The 19,689-nt window shown below is 36.1% G+C and overlaps 2 protein-coding genes across 6 annotated transcripts; both read right to left on the bottom strand.

Moving 5' to 3' along the window:
* Nucleotides 1–1,752: 1,752 nt before the first annotated feature.
* On the bottom strand, nucleotides 1,753–19,681 carry LOC113645274 (hepatocyte cell adhesion molecule-like). 4 transcript variants are annotated; one of them, XM_047804720.1, is made up of 8 exons: nucleotides 19,441–19,681; nucleotides 18,950–19,270; nucleotides 18,578–18,844; nucleotides 18,005–18,118; nucleotides 4,585–4,617; nucleotides 4,468–4,499; nucleotides 4,282–4,365; nucleotides 1,753–4,180 (listed from the first exon to the last, which is right to left on the bottom strand). In XM_047804720.1, the coding sequence occupies exons 1-8, from the start codon at nucleotides 19,535–19,537 to the stop codon at nucleotides 4,013–4,015; spliced, it is 1,116 nt and encodes a 371-aa protein (XP_047660676.1). In that variant the 5' UTR covers nucleotides 19,538–19,681; the 3' UTR covers nucleotides 1,753–4,012. The 4 variants fall into 4 exon arrangements, with proteins under 4 accessions (XP_047660676.1, XP_047660677.1, XP_047660678.1 ...); XM_047804721.1 differs by lacking the exons at nucleotides 18,005–18,118; nucleotides 18,578–18,844; nucleotides 18,950–19,270; nucleotides 19,441–19,681 and adding exons at nucleotides 5,062–5,181; nucleotides 6,128–6,394; nucleotides 6,520–6,840; nucleotides 7,010–7,206; XM_047804722.1 differs by lacking the exons at nucleotides 4,282–4,365; nucleotides 18,005–18,118; nucleotides 18,578–18,844; nucleotides 18,950–19,270; nucleotides 19,441–19,681 and adding exons at nucleotides 5,062–5,181; nucleotides 6,128–6,394; nucleotides 6,520–6,840; nucleotides 7,010–7,206.
* LOC113645251 (intraflagellar transport protein 46 homolog) lies at nucleotides 7,285–10,490 on the bottom strand. Of its 2 annotated transcripts, XM_047804724.1 has the most exons (9): nucleotides 10,110–10,489; nucleotides 9,684–9,758; nucleotides 9,421–9,514; nucleotides 9,116–9,244; nucleotides 8,841–8,959; nucleotides 8,552–8,618; nucleotides 8,325–8,385; nucleotides 8,157–8,242; nucleotides 7,285–7,743 (listed from the first exon to the last, which is right to left on the bottom strand). In XM_047804724.1, exons 1-9 carry the CDS (start codon nucleotides 10,391–10,393, stop codon nucleotides 7,651–7,653), a joined length of 1,008 nt encoding a protein of 335 aa, XP_047660680.1. In that variant the 5' UTR covers nucleotides 10,394–10,489; the 3' UTR covers nucleotides 7,285–7,650. The 2 variants fall into 2 exon arrangements, with proteins under 2 accessions (XP_047660680.1, XP_047660679.1); XM_047804723.1 differs by having other exon boundaries at nucleotides 7,285–8,242; nucleotides 10,110–10,490.
* Nucleotides 19,682–19,689: the final 8 nt, after the last annotated feature.

The following is a 19,689-nucleotide window of genomic DNA, read 5'->3' as shown; positions in this document are numbered from 1 at the left end:
GAAATCATATAGTTGCAGTGTTATTGCTGGCATACAGTGTGTTGTACAAAGGCCTACTGATTTATTGGTCACCACTTGCCTTAAAGATGAATGATGGTTTTTGACTAAGAGGGAATTTTTTACATGTTGCTCAGATTGACAGCATTTTTGCTGGATTTCATTATAATTCAAATGTGTGTGGTGAATGATGTGAGAATGCTGAGCGAATGTGAGAAAGCAGAAAGCACCACCATAATCATGGTCTCCAAATGGTCCATGTCCTTCCAAATAGAATACAATATAAAGTACATTTTCCCAAATTACCTTGTTTTTATGCAGCATCTTGTTCTTAAAAATTGTAATTGTTCATATTTTTAAGGGCTGAATACACTGGAAGAGGAACTTCATTGTCAGGAGTCTTACAAAAAATGCCTGCCAGGAGGCCATTCACTGAGGCAAGCCTAACACACTCGAGACAAAGCAATAATTTGCATAATACCAATCTAAATTTGTTATCGTTGTCAGAATGGAGCCGCTTGTGATTCAGATAGCTGCCACAACAGATGTCTGTCACTCCAGTGTATCCAGACCCTGTGCTTTTATGTTGTGCATCACATTATTGTATCCTGTTTCATCATCTCATTTCAAGAGTTTGTCAAATAATTAGCTGATTTCCTTTGGGATGGTTTACAGACAGTGTGCACTGGAGAGAGGGTTCCTGCAGCACTATGGTGCTCCCTCTGTCTTTCCCCTAAAACAGTCTCTGTAATAAACACCTGACAGAAATTGAGCTGTATTTTTTTCTCAGGGTTGCCACATAGGGCGTAATTACTGATCAAAACCAAAACCCAAAGGGCAACATGTTAAAATTGGTTATAAATACAGCCTTTTGTTTTTCTCCTGATCTTCTTTAGCACACTAAAGTACTGTACTTAATTCAAATAGAATTACACTTCCCCCTTTCATCTTTCATGCCTACTAATGTGCAATGTTGTATATAATGTTCCATTAGCACTTTATACATACTGGAAACAAGTTCCTGCCCAGCACCTTTTTTTTCTTGAAACATCTCATGCTCCTCTTCACTTCATTGTACATTTGTTTTGGATTTGTTTTATTCCATGGGTTAAAGCACACATCATGTTATCACTGACATGTGTTATTATAGAAAGACTTTTGTTCTTTTTGTATTTATATTTTCAAAGTAAAAAAATGAAAAGGAAGAACATGTCCTTTGCATCCTGTTGCAGTATGTACCCCAATTGCTTTGAAAAATCACAATAAACCTTTGCTTTAGGCATATATGAAGCCACTCCACTCATGTCTACTAATGTAAATTAAAGATTTGGTGGGACTTTTCCACGCAAACTGACTAAGTGTTTTGTGTCCACACTTTGTGTGCTTTCTCTCTGCTTCTCTGCACTCACCCTCCCATCTATATTGCTGCCCACACTCAGACTTTAGTCACAGCGTACAATCACACACACTCACACACTCATTCTTAGAGTACAGAAAATTTAAATATGTCGCTCAGCATACGTTTGTACCGAAGGAAAATACTGAAGTCTCCAGAGGAAACCCTCAAACCACAGGAAGAACAAATGCTGCCTCTGAATTCAACACAGAAATGTACTAATTAATCGATTAAAATCTTTGCAATTTTGCATTGCAAAGCATTATTGCAGCAACAGAGTATTTTAAAACAATACAAATGAGCTGATAAATATATATAAAAAATGAGATCGGCAAATAAAAAAAACAATAAGCAATAAGTTGAACTGATGACACTCTTTATTTCAACAGACTTTTTAAATATTTCAAGACATAGGGGTCAAATTGAATCGATCAAAATTAGTAACAAATAATAAATTACACTTAAAAGTGTCAAAAGTAGTAAAGTGGTTGTCTTATGTTGCCATACTGGGAATAAATGTCAAGTTTTGACAGCTGACCCATTTTAAATAATCACCATCTCAAGTCTCAAACGTTTCACCACCTACAGGATTTCGACTGCATAAATAACTGATAAAGAACTTTTGACTTCCTCCTTCTCTGAAAACTAATATGATGCTCATTTTATTACCTTTGTGCATTATTTCACTGATCTATAAACAAACATACAGCGTCAATAAAAAAAACTGCAACAAAATAAATCTTTCTATATATCTGTCTATCTTTCGTCTGTCTTTCTTTCTATTATTTATATAGCACACATTATACCACAGACGTTGGTCAAGATGCTTCACAAGCAGTCATACAAAACACTTAATTTAAAAGTTACATACAACCAACAATACAGTATAATAAAAAATAAAAAAAATTAAAAAAAAGCAGACATTAAAACAAAAGAAAGCTACTCTAACTAGCAAAAACACTAAGGCCAAGCCACCAATATAAATAGCACTTTAAAAAGAAATTACAATTACAATTAGTTGAACCAAGAACTCTATGGCAGAAATCCAACACATTATTTCAGAAGTGACAATAATGTCTATTATTTCACAAGTTAGTAAACAAAGACAAACGTCCTCATAGGTGTCTGGCAAATTGCTTGAAAAAGTTGCTCAAACCTTATATCTTAGGTCAGTGATAATTTTTAATGGTACAGTATAAATGGCATGAATAGCAAAGCAGGTGTGGGAGGTTTGTAATTTTTAAGTGTTTTTCTAACACCTCTGCAACAGTTTCCAGCCTGATCTTTTCCAGTGATTTACTTTTGTTTGACATTTGTTCCTACACAACTAACATGCGACGTCTTTACAAGTGCAGTTGAAACTGGTTTACAGATTAATCTCATATAATATAGTCATCATACTGGTTAGAACAGGCTTGAAAAGAAAATGTGTGTATTTTTGTGCCTTATTAAAAATAAAAGTCTTACCCCTGAATTTGCATACATGTATTTAAGTCTTGCTTATATCCAGGACACTGAAGGTAAATCCATTGAGGAGGTTATGTTGAAATGTTGAAATAACACACTTCTATGATTTCATCTTCTGTAATTTTATCTAATTTCATCATGCATGTTTTTGTATTCCTCAATTCACGACAGACTTCTCCTGTCAGCTCCTGTGGCGCCTGAATATTTTCATGATCAGCTTTGTAAAGCAGTGGTTTTCCAGCCAGGGATATCATTCCAGTCGCTATGTGATGAGGTCCATGGCCATTGACCATTCTACATCAGAATATTGAAACAGTGGCTGTTAAGAGGTGTAGGAGAACTAACACAGATCCTTACATGCTGTGTACAATGTGGATGTGCCTGCTCACTGGTTAGTGTGTTGGCTTACAGATCAGAAAAATGCAAGCTCAAATCCCAGGTCCAACAACTGTGTCTGCTGGTAAGGCCCTTAACCCTCAATTGCTCAGTTTTATAAAAGGTAAGTCGCTCTAGATAAAGGTGTCAGCCAAATGCTGTAAATGTAGGAATCACAGAAATGCACAAGAAGTTGTCTGCAGCTAGCTCTTCTACCAGCTCCAGGGTAATAACAGATGCCAAAAGTACATGACCTTCCTGGTGTACACTTGGTGTACCTTCCAATGTGATACTCCTGATGTGATAGATGAGGCTGGCAAAGGAATGCCAAGCTGTCCCACTGGGAGCACATGAGTGACGATAAAACACTGACAAAAGTGGAGGAAAGGAAAAAAAACTACTACAGTAAATGTACATGTTATATGATAAATAAGAACGGCAGATAGTTTGTACAGCCACAATCTTTGAAAATTGTTCCAGCTGTTACTAACCAAACAAAAGATATTATTCCTTTATGATTTTTACTTTTAAATGCATGTATTCTGGTTAAACCAGAGAAACTAGTCAAAACTCTTCAAAAGTCCAAATATTCATTGAATATATAATGCAATATGAAATATGAAATCAATTTTTGCCTCCTTCTTCTTAAAAAAAAATGAAAAAGATGAATCTTCTGAGTTATTTTGAGTTCACACAGAGAAACTGCAGTCCATAGAAGGCCACAGAACTGAGCTCAACTTTTTACACTGTACAAAGCAACACGTTCATCCCGTTAGGTCATGTTTTCGGTAGCTTGCTGCTTGACGATTGTGAGGGCTGAATTTTCTCCTTAACATCTGGGATGGTGGAGTAGCCAAAGTCTTCAGACTGATGGGAGTCTTCTGGCTTTATGAAGTCCTGGTAGACAACTAACAAAGGCTCCACAGCTGGAGTAACAGCTTCTGGCTGATAATTGTGCACAATACATGAATCAGTCAAAATTACTTCACATTTAGGTTACATGTAAAACTTTTGTCTCTGATTTCACAGTATTTTTATCCTTTTACCTGAAAAGACGTGGGCTCTTCTGGCTTTCTGAAGTCCTGGTAGACAACTAACAAAGGCTCCACAGCTGGAGTAACAGCTTCTGGCTGATGATTGTGCACAATACATGAAACAGTCAAAATTACTTCACATTTTGGTTACATGCAAAACTTTTGTCTCTGATTTCACAGTATTTTTTATTCTTTTACCTGAAAAGACGTGGGCTCTTGGTAAAGAGGTTCTGTGAAAAGCAAAAGAGAGTAAGATCACTTAAAAAGAGCTGGCTACAAGACACTTTATGTGTAAAATACTGGAGATATTCCTACCTTCATTTGAAGCATTTTTTATTTTTCTACGATCTGAAGTAAAACAAAAAGAATCACCCAAAGAGATTAATCAGAATCAGAATGTGCTGAGTGGGGTATCTTCATTTTATTTCAGCTAATGTATTTATTTAAAATTGTGTTTAACCTCCCTCTGATTCTCCTGTCAAGTAGAATTTTATTCATTCATTCTATTAGTTTTAAGGTTTAATGTTTAAGGGTTTTTTCACCCATAAACCAAAATGAGTGGAGTTAATAATAATAATAATAATGACTTGACAGCATTCAATGAGGTTTACTAAACTAACCTGGTTCTAAAACTAATGGGCTTTTTCCGTTCAAAACCATTGGTAATGTCAGTATATCTGTTGTAATTTATGTATATTTGTTTGTGGTTAAAAGATTTTATAAGCAAGCTAATAAGAGTTTGGGTTATAACTAGAAAGTGTTTATGAAATGTTCCTATAATGCCATATTTACCATAATATATGCCGAGGCAAATTAAAGAGATGCACAAAACAAGAAGACAGATGAGCGACAATCCAGCAGAGAACAGGATTTGTTGAGGAACAGTAGAACTCTCCTGCGGACAAGCATTTTCTAGAATCAAAATATAAAAAATAAATAAAGTCATATGGTAAGTACTACAACATTTTCTAGTTAAATTTATATTTTCTCTTCAGGAAAGAGTTAGTGGTATCAATGGATACAATACAAACAAATGTATAGACAATACGAAAACCTGTATAAAGCACTTAACAATAATTAAGAGCTTACTGCTAACAATAATATTAAGAAGAAACATTATCATCATCATCATCATCATCATCATCATCATAAATGACCAAATGTTGTTATTGCTGTTAAGGAGCCAGCTACAGTATGTAGATTAAGACTGAGGCTTATTTGTTATAGCTCGTTACTTTAAAATGTCGTTTGAGTTTATTGTTTAATCACACCAGGGCATAGGTTTGGTTTGAACAAGATTGAAGTGAGGTGTGAATGAATATTCTGCTTGATATTTTTTAACATTCTAACCAAATTAGAAAAAAAATCAGCTTTGTTATCTGATACCTACAGTGTCATTTGACACAAATTCCCTTTGCTTGACTAGTATTCTTTTCCTTCGAGGCTTAATGTAACTTCAGAATATTCAGATTTAAAATAGCACTGGGCCATCTGTCAACAGACGACGATGCAATGCCACATCCAGTGTGAGCAATACTGTTGTTGTTGATAATAATGAAAACTATTAAAATAAAATTTACCAAACATAACACAAGACAGTTTTTTGCTTGCTATCTTTGATAGTTATGGCTAAATTGCAATGAATTATCTCTTGCAATGAATTAGCTCTTATTAGCTGTTACCTGAGTTATTATTACAAACTCACAATCAATTCACAACACCAGTACTGTTACAAAACAAATAACTCTTACTTATACTGATGTATCATGTTGATCACAATATACATATATACATATAGCACCTGCACAAGGACTGAATTCACCTTTAGCACTTTATAACAAATACACAAATATCTTACCGCTGACAATAACATGCGCTGCTGATGTTCCGTTTGCATTTGATACTTGGCAGGTGTAGTTCCCACAGTCTGAACTGGTCAGGTTGGACAACACCATGGTCTTGTTGTTATCACTGAGGGAGAATCTCTGGTCATCGGGCAACGAACGGGCATTTTTGAACCACTGCAGCTGCTTAAACTTCCCGCTGGTCTCACAAATGAGGGTCAGAGAGCCAGATGAACAAAAGAAATTGACTTTTGATACAGATAGAATCTTTGGCTCCAAATCTATGTGGGAAATATAAAAGTTTGTTTATAATGGATAAGTCAGATTAATTGTAATCGTATAGGTATTACAGAATTGTAATCATATAGGTACATTAATAGCAGTACAGGTGAAATACGGTACTCACATGGTACAGATAATGTGATATTAAAATATAGAATGGTCTTATTTTTAAAGAGAGTTTTCTCCTCATAATTGCCTTCATCTTCCTTTGTGATATGATCCAAAATAAGACTCATATTCTCTAAATTAAATGAAATATTTTGGCAGCGATAAAAGCATGTAACATTTCCTGCCTTAATAACGCTATATAACACTTTCTTTGTTGAATTTACAGTATAGCTAGCCCATTCCACAGATTCCACATCTGGATTTTGTCCATAACGTCCTCGAAGCTCCACTCGCTCATGTAACACTCCAGTCACTGTCTCACCATCAACCCCCCTGCCTGCAAAACAATGTCAGTTGTAGCTCGTTTTCATGATCAAGTTCTGACATAAAGCTTTAAATGTTGGTATTGTGCTCATCTTTTAACTTTATAGAAATGATTTTAAATGGTTAAAAATGTGACAGATGTTATCAAATTATTTTGTTTGCATATGATGTAAAAATCTTACCAACAAATGTCCAAAGAAGAAGCATCATAATGAAAAAGTCACCTCCTGGCATTGTAAGTGTAATTCTAACTCGCTTCTCTATTGTTTCAAATCCATTTCGCCCCTGAACACCAAGCGATCTGCTAGGAATGAATGTTCTAGTGTCAACGCTACTTACTAGAGCAGCACTATGTACTGACACTTATAACCACAGCCATTTCAAAAGTGAGATGATGTCAGCATCATGTGGTATTACATACAAGTCAAATCAGATAAAAGAGAAGTGTGTCACAGTCTGAGGGGGAAAAGTCTTTATTGCAAAATCACAGAATAAAGAAACTGTAGCTATACATCCATTTCATAGAAATGTAATATATACAGACATTTTCTTAATAAAAAAATGACAAACTTGAGAGGTGCATACTGCTTACAGAAGTAAAGGAAAGAGGGGGAGTGGAGTGACATGTGACTCATTGGCGCTTTCATAAACTTTGTGAATTCATACAGTATATGCTGGTGTGTGTGTGTGTGTGTGTGTGTGTGTGTGTGTGTGTGTGTGTGTGTGTGTGTGTGTGTGTGTGTGTGTGTGTGTGTGTGTGTGTGTGAGAGAGAGAGAGAGTGAGAGTGAGAGTGAAAGAGGGAATAAGAGACAGACAAAAAGATCACTCTAGTGTGAGTGTCTCTGCTTCTGTAGTAGCAATATGTTGAATTTGTGACATGTTGGACTTGCGGCCCTCTGTCGAATACTTAAAGTGCTAGAGACAAGATTGAGAAATACTCAGTCATGTAGTCTCATCAGCTGTGATGCAAAACTGGTGTTCCACACATACACGTCACATTTCACAGGAAATAATAAGTTAATCAGATATTTTTTCTACGAACATTTCCTCTATAGTTGTTAGTTCTGGAGGCTATGTGTCACTGTTACTTAGGAAAGTCTTCTTAAGCAGTTAAGCTACAGAACTTGTAGAAAGATAATATAATATTGTACTGAGGACTGTATTGTGATTTCAATCTGTGTTTAGGTAGACAACAAAAAGGAATTACACTAAAACCCACTTTAAATTGTAGTAACTCCTTCCCACACCAGAGTAATAACAGATCTCACTGTCAGACATGTCAGACATTTCAGAGAGGAGCACGAGAAGGCCAAAAAATTAAAACAAACCTGGGAGTTTTTGAATTCAGTATAAAGTATGAACAGGACGTGGAGAGACTGGATTCGGTTCTTGTACACTGGAATGTCCAAGATACCTATAGAAAGTCCTCTATTAAAATTATATTACAGTGATGATCCTTAAAAAAATAAAATAGGGACTAAAAGAGTTTAACTAACCACAAATTATGTCAATGTACTCTGCCAGGTCACAATTAATATCTGCTGTGGGGAGGTTCACCTGTGAGAGAGAGAGAAAGCACAAATAGATAGGATTTATCCTACAGTATTTTGACTGGTGTGAACTGGCAAGATTTGTAAACAGGTAGTCTTAGATTTTAACATTCATGTAAACAGTATACATAGAATTAGGTTCTACACATGAATTAAATTGTTTTAAAACAAACCTTGCCCAAAAGCTCTTCAAACTCAGGTGGCCATTCCTGCATCAGGGTATCAATGTCTGGCATGGGTCTGAGGAAGACATGCAGAAAATCATTTGTCAAATCATTTTATTTATTTGTTTTCTTTCTTGAGCTACACTTAGAAATCTGTATATGGAGCTGAACCAGTTTGTGTGGTACAGTGTTTGTTTCAGCTTGTGTATTAAGTATTGTGTGTAATATATGTAAATATATGTTAGAATTCACAGTGAGTTTCTGCAAGTTATAAATCACTGTGTGCTAGTGTTTGTACCTGGTGTAATGTACTGTAGCTGGTGGTTTGGAGCGATGTAGTTCACTGATGCTTTCTATCCAGTTATCTATAGCTTTTGGGTTCTTCTGTGGGTTCTCAATACTCTTCACTTTCACTTCCTATAAAAGAAGATATTTTTGTTCTGTCTTTTGGCAGAGGGGAGGAATTATTACTTACACTGCACAATGTACACTATACAGCACAAACTAGCTTCTCTAAATAATGCTTCTGTATATACGAAACAGTCTGCACTGTTTTTCAGATTGTGTCCTCACAGTGACATTGTGTTGTTTACTGTTCTCAGAAAGCCACAGGGAGAGCACAGTTAGGTCAGATTGCTTAGCACATGGTTCATCCAACACCAGCAAGCCCAGACCATCCACCTTCCCATCCGGACGAGGAACCTTACCACATAAACGAATCATTTTAACAGAAATCCACGTACATTTCTTTTTTAAATCTATATATACACACACACACTACATATAAATTGCCATACAAACATATAATGTTTACATTCGTTTAATTAGTAGTAGTAGTAGTAGTAGTAGTAGTAGTAGTAATTGTAGTATCCACTCACTTTGAGGAAAGCATCAATGTCACCTACAGCTGGAATGAAGTCAGGAATAAAAGGCTTCAGCTTATGGTCCAATTCAATGGTCTGTGGTGTGTATCTGAAAAAGATAGAAGAGGAAGAGACTATTGCATATTTATTCATTTTCATGTTAGATTATAGAAAAAATGTCTGAACCTATATTTCAGTGTTTAAATAATGTTCATCATTTCAGAACCACAGTGTCTGTGGAATATATCATACTGTTCAGGAACGTTCATACAGCTTACCGTGTGATGTACTGGAAAAGTTCTTTGGTATCTGACGTGACAAGAAGTTGGTCATAATCTGACGGATCATATGCCCTGTAGGGAGACAGACATATAAGCATATAAATACATCCATACAGTGTGTGTGTGTGTGTGTGTGTGTGTGTGTGTGTGTGTGTGTGTGTGTGTGTGTGTGTGTGTGTGTGTGTGTGTGTGTGTTCCATTTTAAATTTTACATCTATTCACAATTAAGCCAACTGATTAATTTTTTCTGATAGATTTGTGAACCCACTGCATACAAGGTCTATTGTTCTATATCCTTGTTAAGGAAGGGTCAGTTAAGTAGTTACTAATTATCAGAGGTTTCCCTATAACAGTCAGCTAATTCTGAAGGCTACAGGGTACTAAACAGATAATGTACAGGGCCCATTAGATTAGTTAGTCTACCTTGAATAGTTGATGTTTTGCTCTGCAAATGTTTCAGTGATAGCAGGGTTTGGGTCAAAGGCAAAGTCCTCTTCATGCTCTGATCTCTCGATGTTGTCATCATAAGAGGAGCTGCTTTCACCAACACCGTTCAGTATGCGCATCTGAAGCTCTCTGTGGTGAGCTTTGTCCTGCACCAAACTCTCAGTGTCTGAGTCTAAGGAGTCTGAATCAGGTTTCACGTTTCTCTTTTTATCATCATTAGTCCTGTATACATATCCATGTTCTGTGTCTCTGTTGTCCATTGCGGAATATGTACCGAGATAACACTGACTGGTGATGGACACATTCGAAACATTGAATGTTTCCTGAAGATTCGAATCATTGATTCGGAGCGCTTACCAAAAATACGTCACGTCACGTGATTTCATCAAACGTGTGTTGATCTCACCGTGAACCCAGGAACCACTGTTTATGATCCATGATCAGTGATTCAGGATGCGTGATAATCACCTGACGTGAAATCCTGCAAGATTTTACTATATAACACACAAATCAAGGGCAGATGTTGTGATGGTGATATTGTTCTCTTTGCCAGTGCTCTTGCCAACAGCAGAGACTTAATGCCATTGGCATCAATGTCAAATGTGACCTCAATCTGAGGAACATCACGGGGAAACACTGTTTACACAATTCATTAAATATAACCACCTACAAATAAAACTAATCTAAACATGCACGTTTTTCTTTTTTTTAGAACAATTACTGTTTTTCTGCATAACTGTTATTTGTTGCTGTTACCTCGCTGAAACAATTTCTATTGTTTGTCACCCAGGAAACTGACCAATGACAACTGTTCCCCCTTTTCCAGTTCTTCAGTTTTACCTAGAATCCCACATAATCTCCACAATACTGCAGTTAAAGGAGGCCACTCGTCAGGTAAATTAACTGACTATTTTGTGAGACCTGGTAAAACAGACAATGCTGTTAATGCTGTGGAAAAGGTTTTTGCATTCCACACCAAAAAGCATCACAATAGCTATAGAACAACAAACTGTTTCTTTTTTAGATGTTTATAAAGGCTTTCCCTGACACATTCACATTCGGTCAACATAGCTTTAAAAGCACTGGGAGACAAACCTTATTGTGGTCTTTCTACTGATGGAAGCAATCATGGTGCTGTGAAAATATTCATTCTGCTTATTCAGTATTTTGACTGGAAGAATGGTGGCATACAACATACTTTAGTTGAAGTTAAAAACACCCCAAATGAGTCAGCTGAAACAATGGAAAAGAAAGGGATTTTATTTTATTTATTTTTTTTTAATGTATTGGGTTTACAGGTGACAACTGCTAATCCGGTGTTCTATCAATTCATCCTACTGCATTCCATCTTTTGCAAACTTAAAGAGGTCATTGCAGAACAAGTCATTGAATGGTGTGGGCTGTCCAGCACACGTCTTGAACAGTTGTGTTCATTACAGAGCAGACACACTAGATGTCGATATTGAGAACATCATCTTCAAAATATATTGATACTTTCGTATCTACACTGTGTGCACAGAGAATGTGAAGGAGTACTGTGAATTTGTTGATGTTGAATACAGAAGTCTCCTTTCTCACAGCAAGACGAGATGGCATTATTGAAAGCATTCTTTTTGTCACAGGAAAAAAACACCCTCCATGACCAAAATATTTTTTGAAGATGTGTTCAATGAAATTGACCTCTGGCACATGCACTTACTCACTCACTCACTCACTCACTCACTCATTTTCTACCACTTATCCGAACTAGCTCGGGTCATGGGGAGACTGTGCGTCATCGGGCATCAGGGCATGCACTTACTCATGTGTGTTTAATTTACACTATTATATACACAATCAACCTGAAGAAATTCATAGAAAGGTGTAACAGTGATAGAGATCTCAGTGATCTGCAAGCACACAAGAAGAGGTCCAAAAGCATAGATTTTCATTCAAAGCTACTGAAGATTGCACAGTTTTTGTTTGCTATTCCTTCTCACAACGCAAATGTAAAGAGTGTTTTTTCACTGATGCAAAGCCAGTGGAAAAAGGAAAAGAATCACTTGTCTGTTAAGTCACTTAAGGGGCTTTTGTCCACACAACTTTCAACACATAGCTTGCAAAGACATTCATGTCTACTTGATTGTAATCAGGGACTATTGGGAAAGATTTGATCTTCAGTAAATTATACCAGAGAACATAAGGAAGACTGAAATGATTTTTGACTGTAATTGTACAGTTTATTTTTTGTAACTGATTTCTAAATTTTACTTAGTGTCATGTAAAAGGTGTTAAAAGCATTTTATTTTGTTTGTTATTATTCTATTTTTGAGGGCCAAAAGTTGAATGGAAAGGATGTTATTACTTTATGTATTAAAGTTCAATAACATAGTTTCATGGTTGGGAACACAATTGTCAAGTATTTACACCCCGAACCCCATCCCGAGCCTTCCACCCACTGTTGTATGTGTCCGTCTGCTTCCTGTCCACAGTGTCCTCTTTTCTGAAAACTGATCTGGTCACCCTACTGGAGGGAGACATAAACAATTATATATAAAATTCAATAGTGTATATCTGCATCATATCATATGAGAGGTAAAGTAGTAGCAGTGTGCACTCTTTGTCATTTGCTATTCACCATCTATCTGTGGACAAAGTGCAAACTCAGATTAGCTTAGCTTAGCCTAGCTTATAGCCCTAGCATTTTTAAAGCAAAATACTATTAACGAAGAAACACACTTACCTTACATTGCCATCAAGCAAAATCCCAGAGTAGTTCCTATCAATAAGTGAGTGTCACTTCATCTGAGACAAGCTACACTGGCATTTTGCTTGATTTCACTAAAAAATTTGAATGTTATGACGATAATAATGATTAATTATAATAATACTGAAAGACAAGTAAATCACTAGTTAGTATCAACTTCAGTATATAAAACATGATATTAGTCCATTTTAACAACTTGGTAAATAATACTTTTTTAAATGACTTTTCAAAAAATATTAGTGTTATTTATTTTCATTTCCTATTAATTTGAGGAGGACTGTTCTTTATCTGCTATTCTGCATGATTATTTCTGGTACAGATTGACCAATTAATGCAAAATAATTAATAGTTCTTAAATAATTAGTTCTTCTTGGGGGTCTCTGAAGAACTATTTGTGAATAGTTGGTTGACTTTTTAGATTTACAGTGTAAAATATTAATAAGTTGAAAGTGATTATAGTACTTGATGATTACCAAACTACATTTATGACGAGCTTGCAAAATGTTTAGCCAAGTTAATGCACAGATAAGATTAGTTAACTAATAAGCGAGGCTAGATTCCTCTGCAAGTGCTTGCGCCTCCACGTTGGCCACAGGATCGTTGATCGTCTGTCTTACTTCCTCCCGACGGGTAATTCTTCCCGAACATGAGAAGCCTGATGCCTGATTGCATGAACCCTTTTGAGCCTACTCTCCCATCCTGTGTCATTCCATGACTTCATTGTTCTGTTCACGTGAGTCTTAAAAACACATCTTTGTGTGCCAGCTGAACAAAGATGAGGAGCTTTTGCACATCCATCAACAATGACAATGTTTAGGGTATGTGCTCCACATGGGACGAATGCAGCTCTGGGATTTTTTTTAGCAGTCTGGTTTGTTCCCCTTTGGTGCTTGCCCTTCATGTTGGCCCCATTATCGAATGCTTGCCCTCTGCAATCTTCAAATGGGACCTTCAGCTCATTCAGCTTATCTAAGATGACAAGATAATGAAGAAGTACTTGACTCTCGTATTTGAGCAACTATTGTTTCCATAATCTTCTCACTCACAAACTAATATAAGATATAATGAGCATGCGTTACTCCATCTTAAAGTCTGCTCAGATTATTTTTCATAACGGGGTCAAATTTAGCCAGTGATTCAACTTTTAGGAAGTTTCTATTATCTGGTTGGAAGAGTTTAACTGATAAACCCCTAAATGCTGGGTTATACTTATTAAACATGTAAGGAGATCCCACCATCTATTTTTTTCTGCCTCCAAAATGGCAAAAAGAATGCATCTGGTCAAGTGTCTGTCCCAGATTTAGGCACAAATCAAGTTCTCTCCACTTAACCATATGTGTGTGTTCACGGCTACCATCATGGTTTCAGAATGGCATTGATATTTGACCAGTCTTTCACACCTTCCTTCATTATTTTGTAGTCTTTTGTATAAAAGCGCTTACAGCAAAAACAACACACAGCATTGTTTTTAATAGAGTATAAAAGCCATCTCCTGGGAATCTTTTACAGCAGTCTCTGAAATAAGTCTGTTAAGACTGGGACAAAGTCTGTTAAGACTGGGAGCCACGTTCTCCTTGGTCATTTGGTGGAGCAGCTACTGTTCTACTAGGCTCTGATCTGCTTTGATCTGATGCTACAGTAGCTGCACACTAGTTGTGCTAGTACTGACTGCCTGTACTTCACATAGGGTTGTGGTAGAACAAGTTGAAGTTGGGTCTGTGTTGATATTTCCTGAAGTTGGCTGCAAAGAGGCTATGCAAGTACTGGCTGAAGATATTTGCACTGGGTCTGCTGTAGCTGTCTGTACTGATTCTGGGCTAGTGCTGCCTAAGGCTGGATGTGGATCAGCTGTGGCTGTACTGGCTGATGACTCAGTATCCCCTCTACTTACAAACTTAAGCATAGCACCTGTAAGTTATAGATAATTTTATTCATTCATTATTATTCATTTTATAAGCTTCATTTGGCACATTAAACTTGCTCCCTCAGATGGTAATTTATACATTTTCAAATATAAAATTCTATTTATAATTTACTTGGCTCTTGCAATATTTAACCAGTGAAAACGCAATCAAAAATTTAATTTCATTTCTGTTATCATGATTTCATTTGTGCTAGTGAAAATGTAATTCCTGATATCAAAAATAAACATTGTTATTAAAAATTACATTCCTCATATTAGGATTTTGCATTTAAAACTGTGAAAACTTTATTCTGTATATAGAAAATGCATATACTGTGATTGAATAAAAGCTAAAATGGATTGACATAGCATGTCACTTTTATTGTATGCTCTATTAGAGCAATACTTCATACTAATGGCTAATATTAATGAGGGATGTGCATCCATATTGACCAGACAGAATGCCCAGCTAATCAACATTTTAAAATCAATATACAGTATAGTCAATACATAATCACTGTCTTGGTTTAAAATGATGTGCGCCTGTGATGAGGAGAGGTATCATGCTATTTATGGTACTAGACTGCACGTGAAAGTAGGGCTGGGCGATTTGGCCTAAAATCAAAATCTCGATTAATTGAACATTTTAACTCGATTACGATTAATGAACGATTTTTTTTTATTGTTTTGCCCTCATAGTTCACTGACAAGTTTTGTTTAGTAAATATGCTCACATATTACAAGTGAGATTTTTGAATGAAGGGTGCATTACTTGATTTTAAAATAATTGAAGGAAACACACACTATCTACTATCTATGATTATTTATTGAACATCAATCTTGAACAACTGAAATTAAAGCACACATTGCCTACAACGAACAGTCACTTTGTTCTTATAAAAAAAAAAGTAAAAATAAATAACTCGCACTTTTGGAAACAAAATAAATTATTTTCAATGTTTTTCATATTAAAAGTAGAAAATAAGCAGTATCTCTTCTAAATAAAATAACTCTTGTATATCCTGTAAATAATATTTTAAACAGTGCATTTCTCGTTGTCTGTCGTAATGGCTGAAAGTTTTTCTTCCGCGAGGTCCCATTCGGAAAGCATATCTTTCAGACCTTGCGCAATCATATCTGCTGTGTGATCGGCTGGAAAATATGCCGTCTCAAGGCATCTTTGACTCAGCTTCCAATCGTCGTCAATGTAGTGCAAAGTAAGGCTCAAGAATGGCTCCACCGTCCTGCGCAGTTTTAGAAAAATGTGATCGCGATTTGACTTCGCGAATGTGATCGCGAATTGACTTCATTTTGTTCGATGTTAACCTTACCGAAGCCAAAATGTGTCCAAACAACGGAGACTGCGTTTCTCTTTGATACAAGCTGCTCTTGTTGCCCAGTTGTCGGAGTGTTTAAGCTCTCCATGCTCGACATGTCGGCAGAATAACGTAACGGAGCGGGATCACGTGACTCCACATGCGGTAGTGATTTTACTGGGAACGTAATCGAAATAATCGACCTGGAAAAATGTAATTCGAGTAATTGCCCAGCCCTACGTAAAAGCTTTTTATTTTGTGCATGCACATATAAACACATAATAACGCACATGGCAGGCCTTGGGTAATTTGCAGGGCCCTACACATCTTTCGTAGTGCGCGTATAGGACCGATCTGCTCTGGTGGCTCATGAACATTTTCTTGATCAGCTTTGTAAGGCAGTGGTTTTATAGTCAGGGCTATCATTCAGGTTGCTATGTAACAAAGTCCATGGCTGTTGACCCTTCCACATCAGAATATTGAAGTACAGTGGCAAATACAATGACTATTCAGAAGTGTGGGAGAACCAACACGGATCCTTTCAGCCCATGCAGGAATCAAAGAAATGCACAAAAGATAGTCTGCAGCTGAGCAAATGAAAGTCTTATGCTGCTAAAGTGGGTTCTTTTCACTGGCTCATGAATATCATGAATCACTTCCTTCTACCGGCTCCAGGGTAATAACAGATGCCAAAAGCACATGACCAGGAAAAGTGTACTCCTGATGTGATAGATGAGGCTGGTAAAGGAATAATAGGCTGTCCCACTGGGAGCACATGAGTGATGATAATACACTGACAAAAGTGTCATACAACCAAACAAAAGAAATTGTTCTTTAATGATTTTTACTTTTAAATACATTTGTCTTATGGTCATGTTAAAAACCAACCTCTTCAAGCTTCAGAATATTCATTAAATATATAATACAAAGAGAAAAAAAAGGTTAGTTACTAAGATGATACTACAGTCTATAGAAGGCCACTTAAGGTACAAAGAACTGAGTTCATTCCTTTAGGTCAAGTTTTCTGGAGCTTGCTGCTCGACGATTGTGAGGGATGAAGTTAATCCTTAACATCTGGGATACTGGAGTAGATAAAGTCTTCATATTGATGGGAGTCTTCTGACTTTATGAAGTCCTGGTAGACAACTAACAAAGGCTTCACAGCCGGAGTAACAGCTTCTTGCTGATGATTGTGCACAATACATGAATCAGTCAAAATTATTTCATGTTTTGTTTACATGTAAAATTTTTGTCTTGAATTTCCCAGTATTTTTTATCCTTTTACCTGAAAAGACATGGGCTCATGGTAAACAGGTTCTGTAAAAAGCAAAAGAAAGTTAGATGACTTTTAAAAGGCTACAAGATACTTTATGTCTAAAATGCTGGAGATATTCCTACCTTCAATTGAAGCATTTTTTATTTTTCTACGATCTAAAGTAAAACAAAAAAGGTCACAGAAGAGATTAATCAGAATCAGATAATGTATTTGTTTAAAAATCTGTTTAACAGGAATGACCTTCCTCTGATTCTCCTGTCAAGTAGATGTTTCATTTTATTCATTCATTCCATTAGTTTTAAGGTTTAAACAAACATGTGGTGATTTTTTTTCATCCATGAACCAAAGTCAGTGGAGTTAATAATAATAATAATAATAATAATAATAATAATAATAATAATAATAATAAAGACAGCATTAAATGAGATTTACTAAAATAACCTGGTTCTAAATCACCTGATGGTGTTTTTTTTTCACCTCAAAATCTTTGGCATTGGTAATGTGAGTATATTTGTTGTAAATCTTTTATATTTGTTTATATTTTGTATTTGTTAATAGAAGCAAGCTAATAAGAGTTTGGGTGATAACTATAAAGGGTTTATGAAATGTTCCTAAAAATGCAATATTTACCATAATATTTGCAGAGGAGGATTAAAGAGATGCTCAAAACTAGAAGACAGATGAGTGACAATCCAGCAGTGAACAGGATGTGTTTAGAAAAACTCTCCTGCGGACAAGCATTTTCTAGATTCAAAATAGAAAAAATAAATAAAGTATGGTAAGTATTACAACATTTTTTAGTTAAATTTATATTTTCTCTTTAGGAAGGAGTTAGTGGTATCAATGGAATGAGCAGATAATACAAAACCTGTATAAAACACTTAAAGATAATTAAGAACTTACTACCACTAATAATAATCATTATCACCATCATCATCATTATCATCATAAATGACTAAATAATGTTATTGCTGTTAAGGACCCAGCTATGCAGATTAAGCCTGAGGCTTATTTTTATCATAGCTTGTTTTTGAATTAGCTCTTATTAGCTGTTACCGGAGTTATTATGACAAACTCACAACACCAGTACTGTTAAAAAACAAATTACTCTTACTCATACTGATGTATCATGTTGATCACAGTATACATATAGCACATGGAATTCAGCTTTAGCACTTTATAACAAATACACAAATATCTTACCGCTGACAATAACATGCGCTGCTGATGTTCCGTGTGCATCTGATACTTGGCAGGTGTAGTTGCCACAGTCTGAACTGGTCAGGTTGGACAACACCATGGTCTTGTTGTTATCACTGAGGGAGAATCTCTGGTCATCAGGCAACGGAAGGCCATTTCTAAACCACTGCAGCTGCTTAAACTTCCCGCTGGTCTCACAATTCAGGGTCAGAGAGCCAGAGATACAAGAGACATTGACTTTTGATACGGCTAGAATCCTTGGATCCAAATCTATATGGGAAATATAAAAGTATGTTTATAATAGATAAGTCAGCTGCCAAGAATTGTAATCATATAGGTACAGTAATAGCAGCACAGGTGAAATACGGTACTCACATGGTACAGATAATGTGATATTAAAATATAGAATGGTCTTATTTTTAAAGATGGTTTTCTCCTCATAATTGCCTTCATCTTTCTTTGTGATATGATCCAAAATAAGACTCATATTCTCTAAATTAAATGAAATATTTTGGCAGCGATAAAAGCATGTAGCATTTCCTGCCTTAATAACGCTATATAGCAATTTTTTTGTTGAATTTACAGTATAGCTAGCCCAGTCCACTTCTTCCACATCTGGATTGTGTCCATAACGTCCTCGAAGCTCCACTCGCTCATGTAACACTCCAGTCACTGTCTCACCATCAACCCCCCTGCCTGCAAAACAATGTCAGTTGTAGCTCAATTTTCACGATCAACTTCTGACATAAAGCTTTAAATGTTGGTATCATGCTCTTCTTTTAACTTTGTAGAAATGTTTTTAAAAGGTTAAATGTGACAGATGGTTTTTCAATTACTTTTGTTTGTATATGATGTAGAAATCTTACCAACAAATGTCCAAAGAAGAAGCATCATAATGAAAAAGTCACCTCCTTCAATTGTAAGTGTAATTCTAACTTTCAACTCTCGCTGTTTCAAATCCATCTCTCTCGAACACCAAGCGATCTGCTAGGAATGAATGTTCCAGTGTCAACGCTACTTACTAGAGCAGCACTATGTACTGACACTTATAACCACAGCCATTGCAAAGGTGAGATGATGTCAGCATCATGTGGTATTACATCCAAGTCAAATCA

This window comes from Tachysurus fulvidraco, chromosome 20 (genome assembly GCF_022655615.1).
Source record: "Tachysurus fulvidraco isolate hzauxx_2018 chromosome 20, HZAU_PFXX_2.0, whole genome shotgun sequence".
Taxonomy (NCBI): Eukaryota; Metazoa; Chordata; class Actinopteri; order Siluriformes; family Bagridae; genus Tachysurus; species Tachysurus fulvidraco.
Note: the sequence above shows the minus strand (reverse complement) of the source record. Positions and strands in the feature narration are given on the sequence as shown.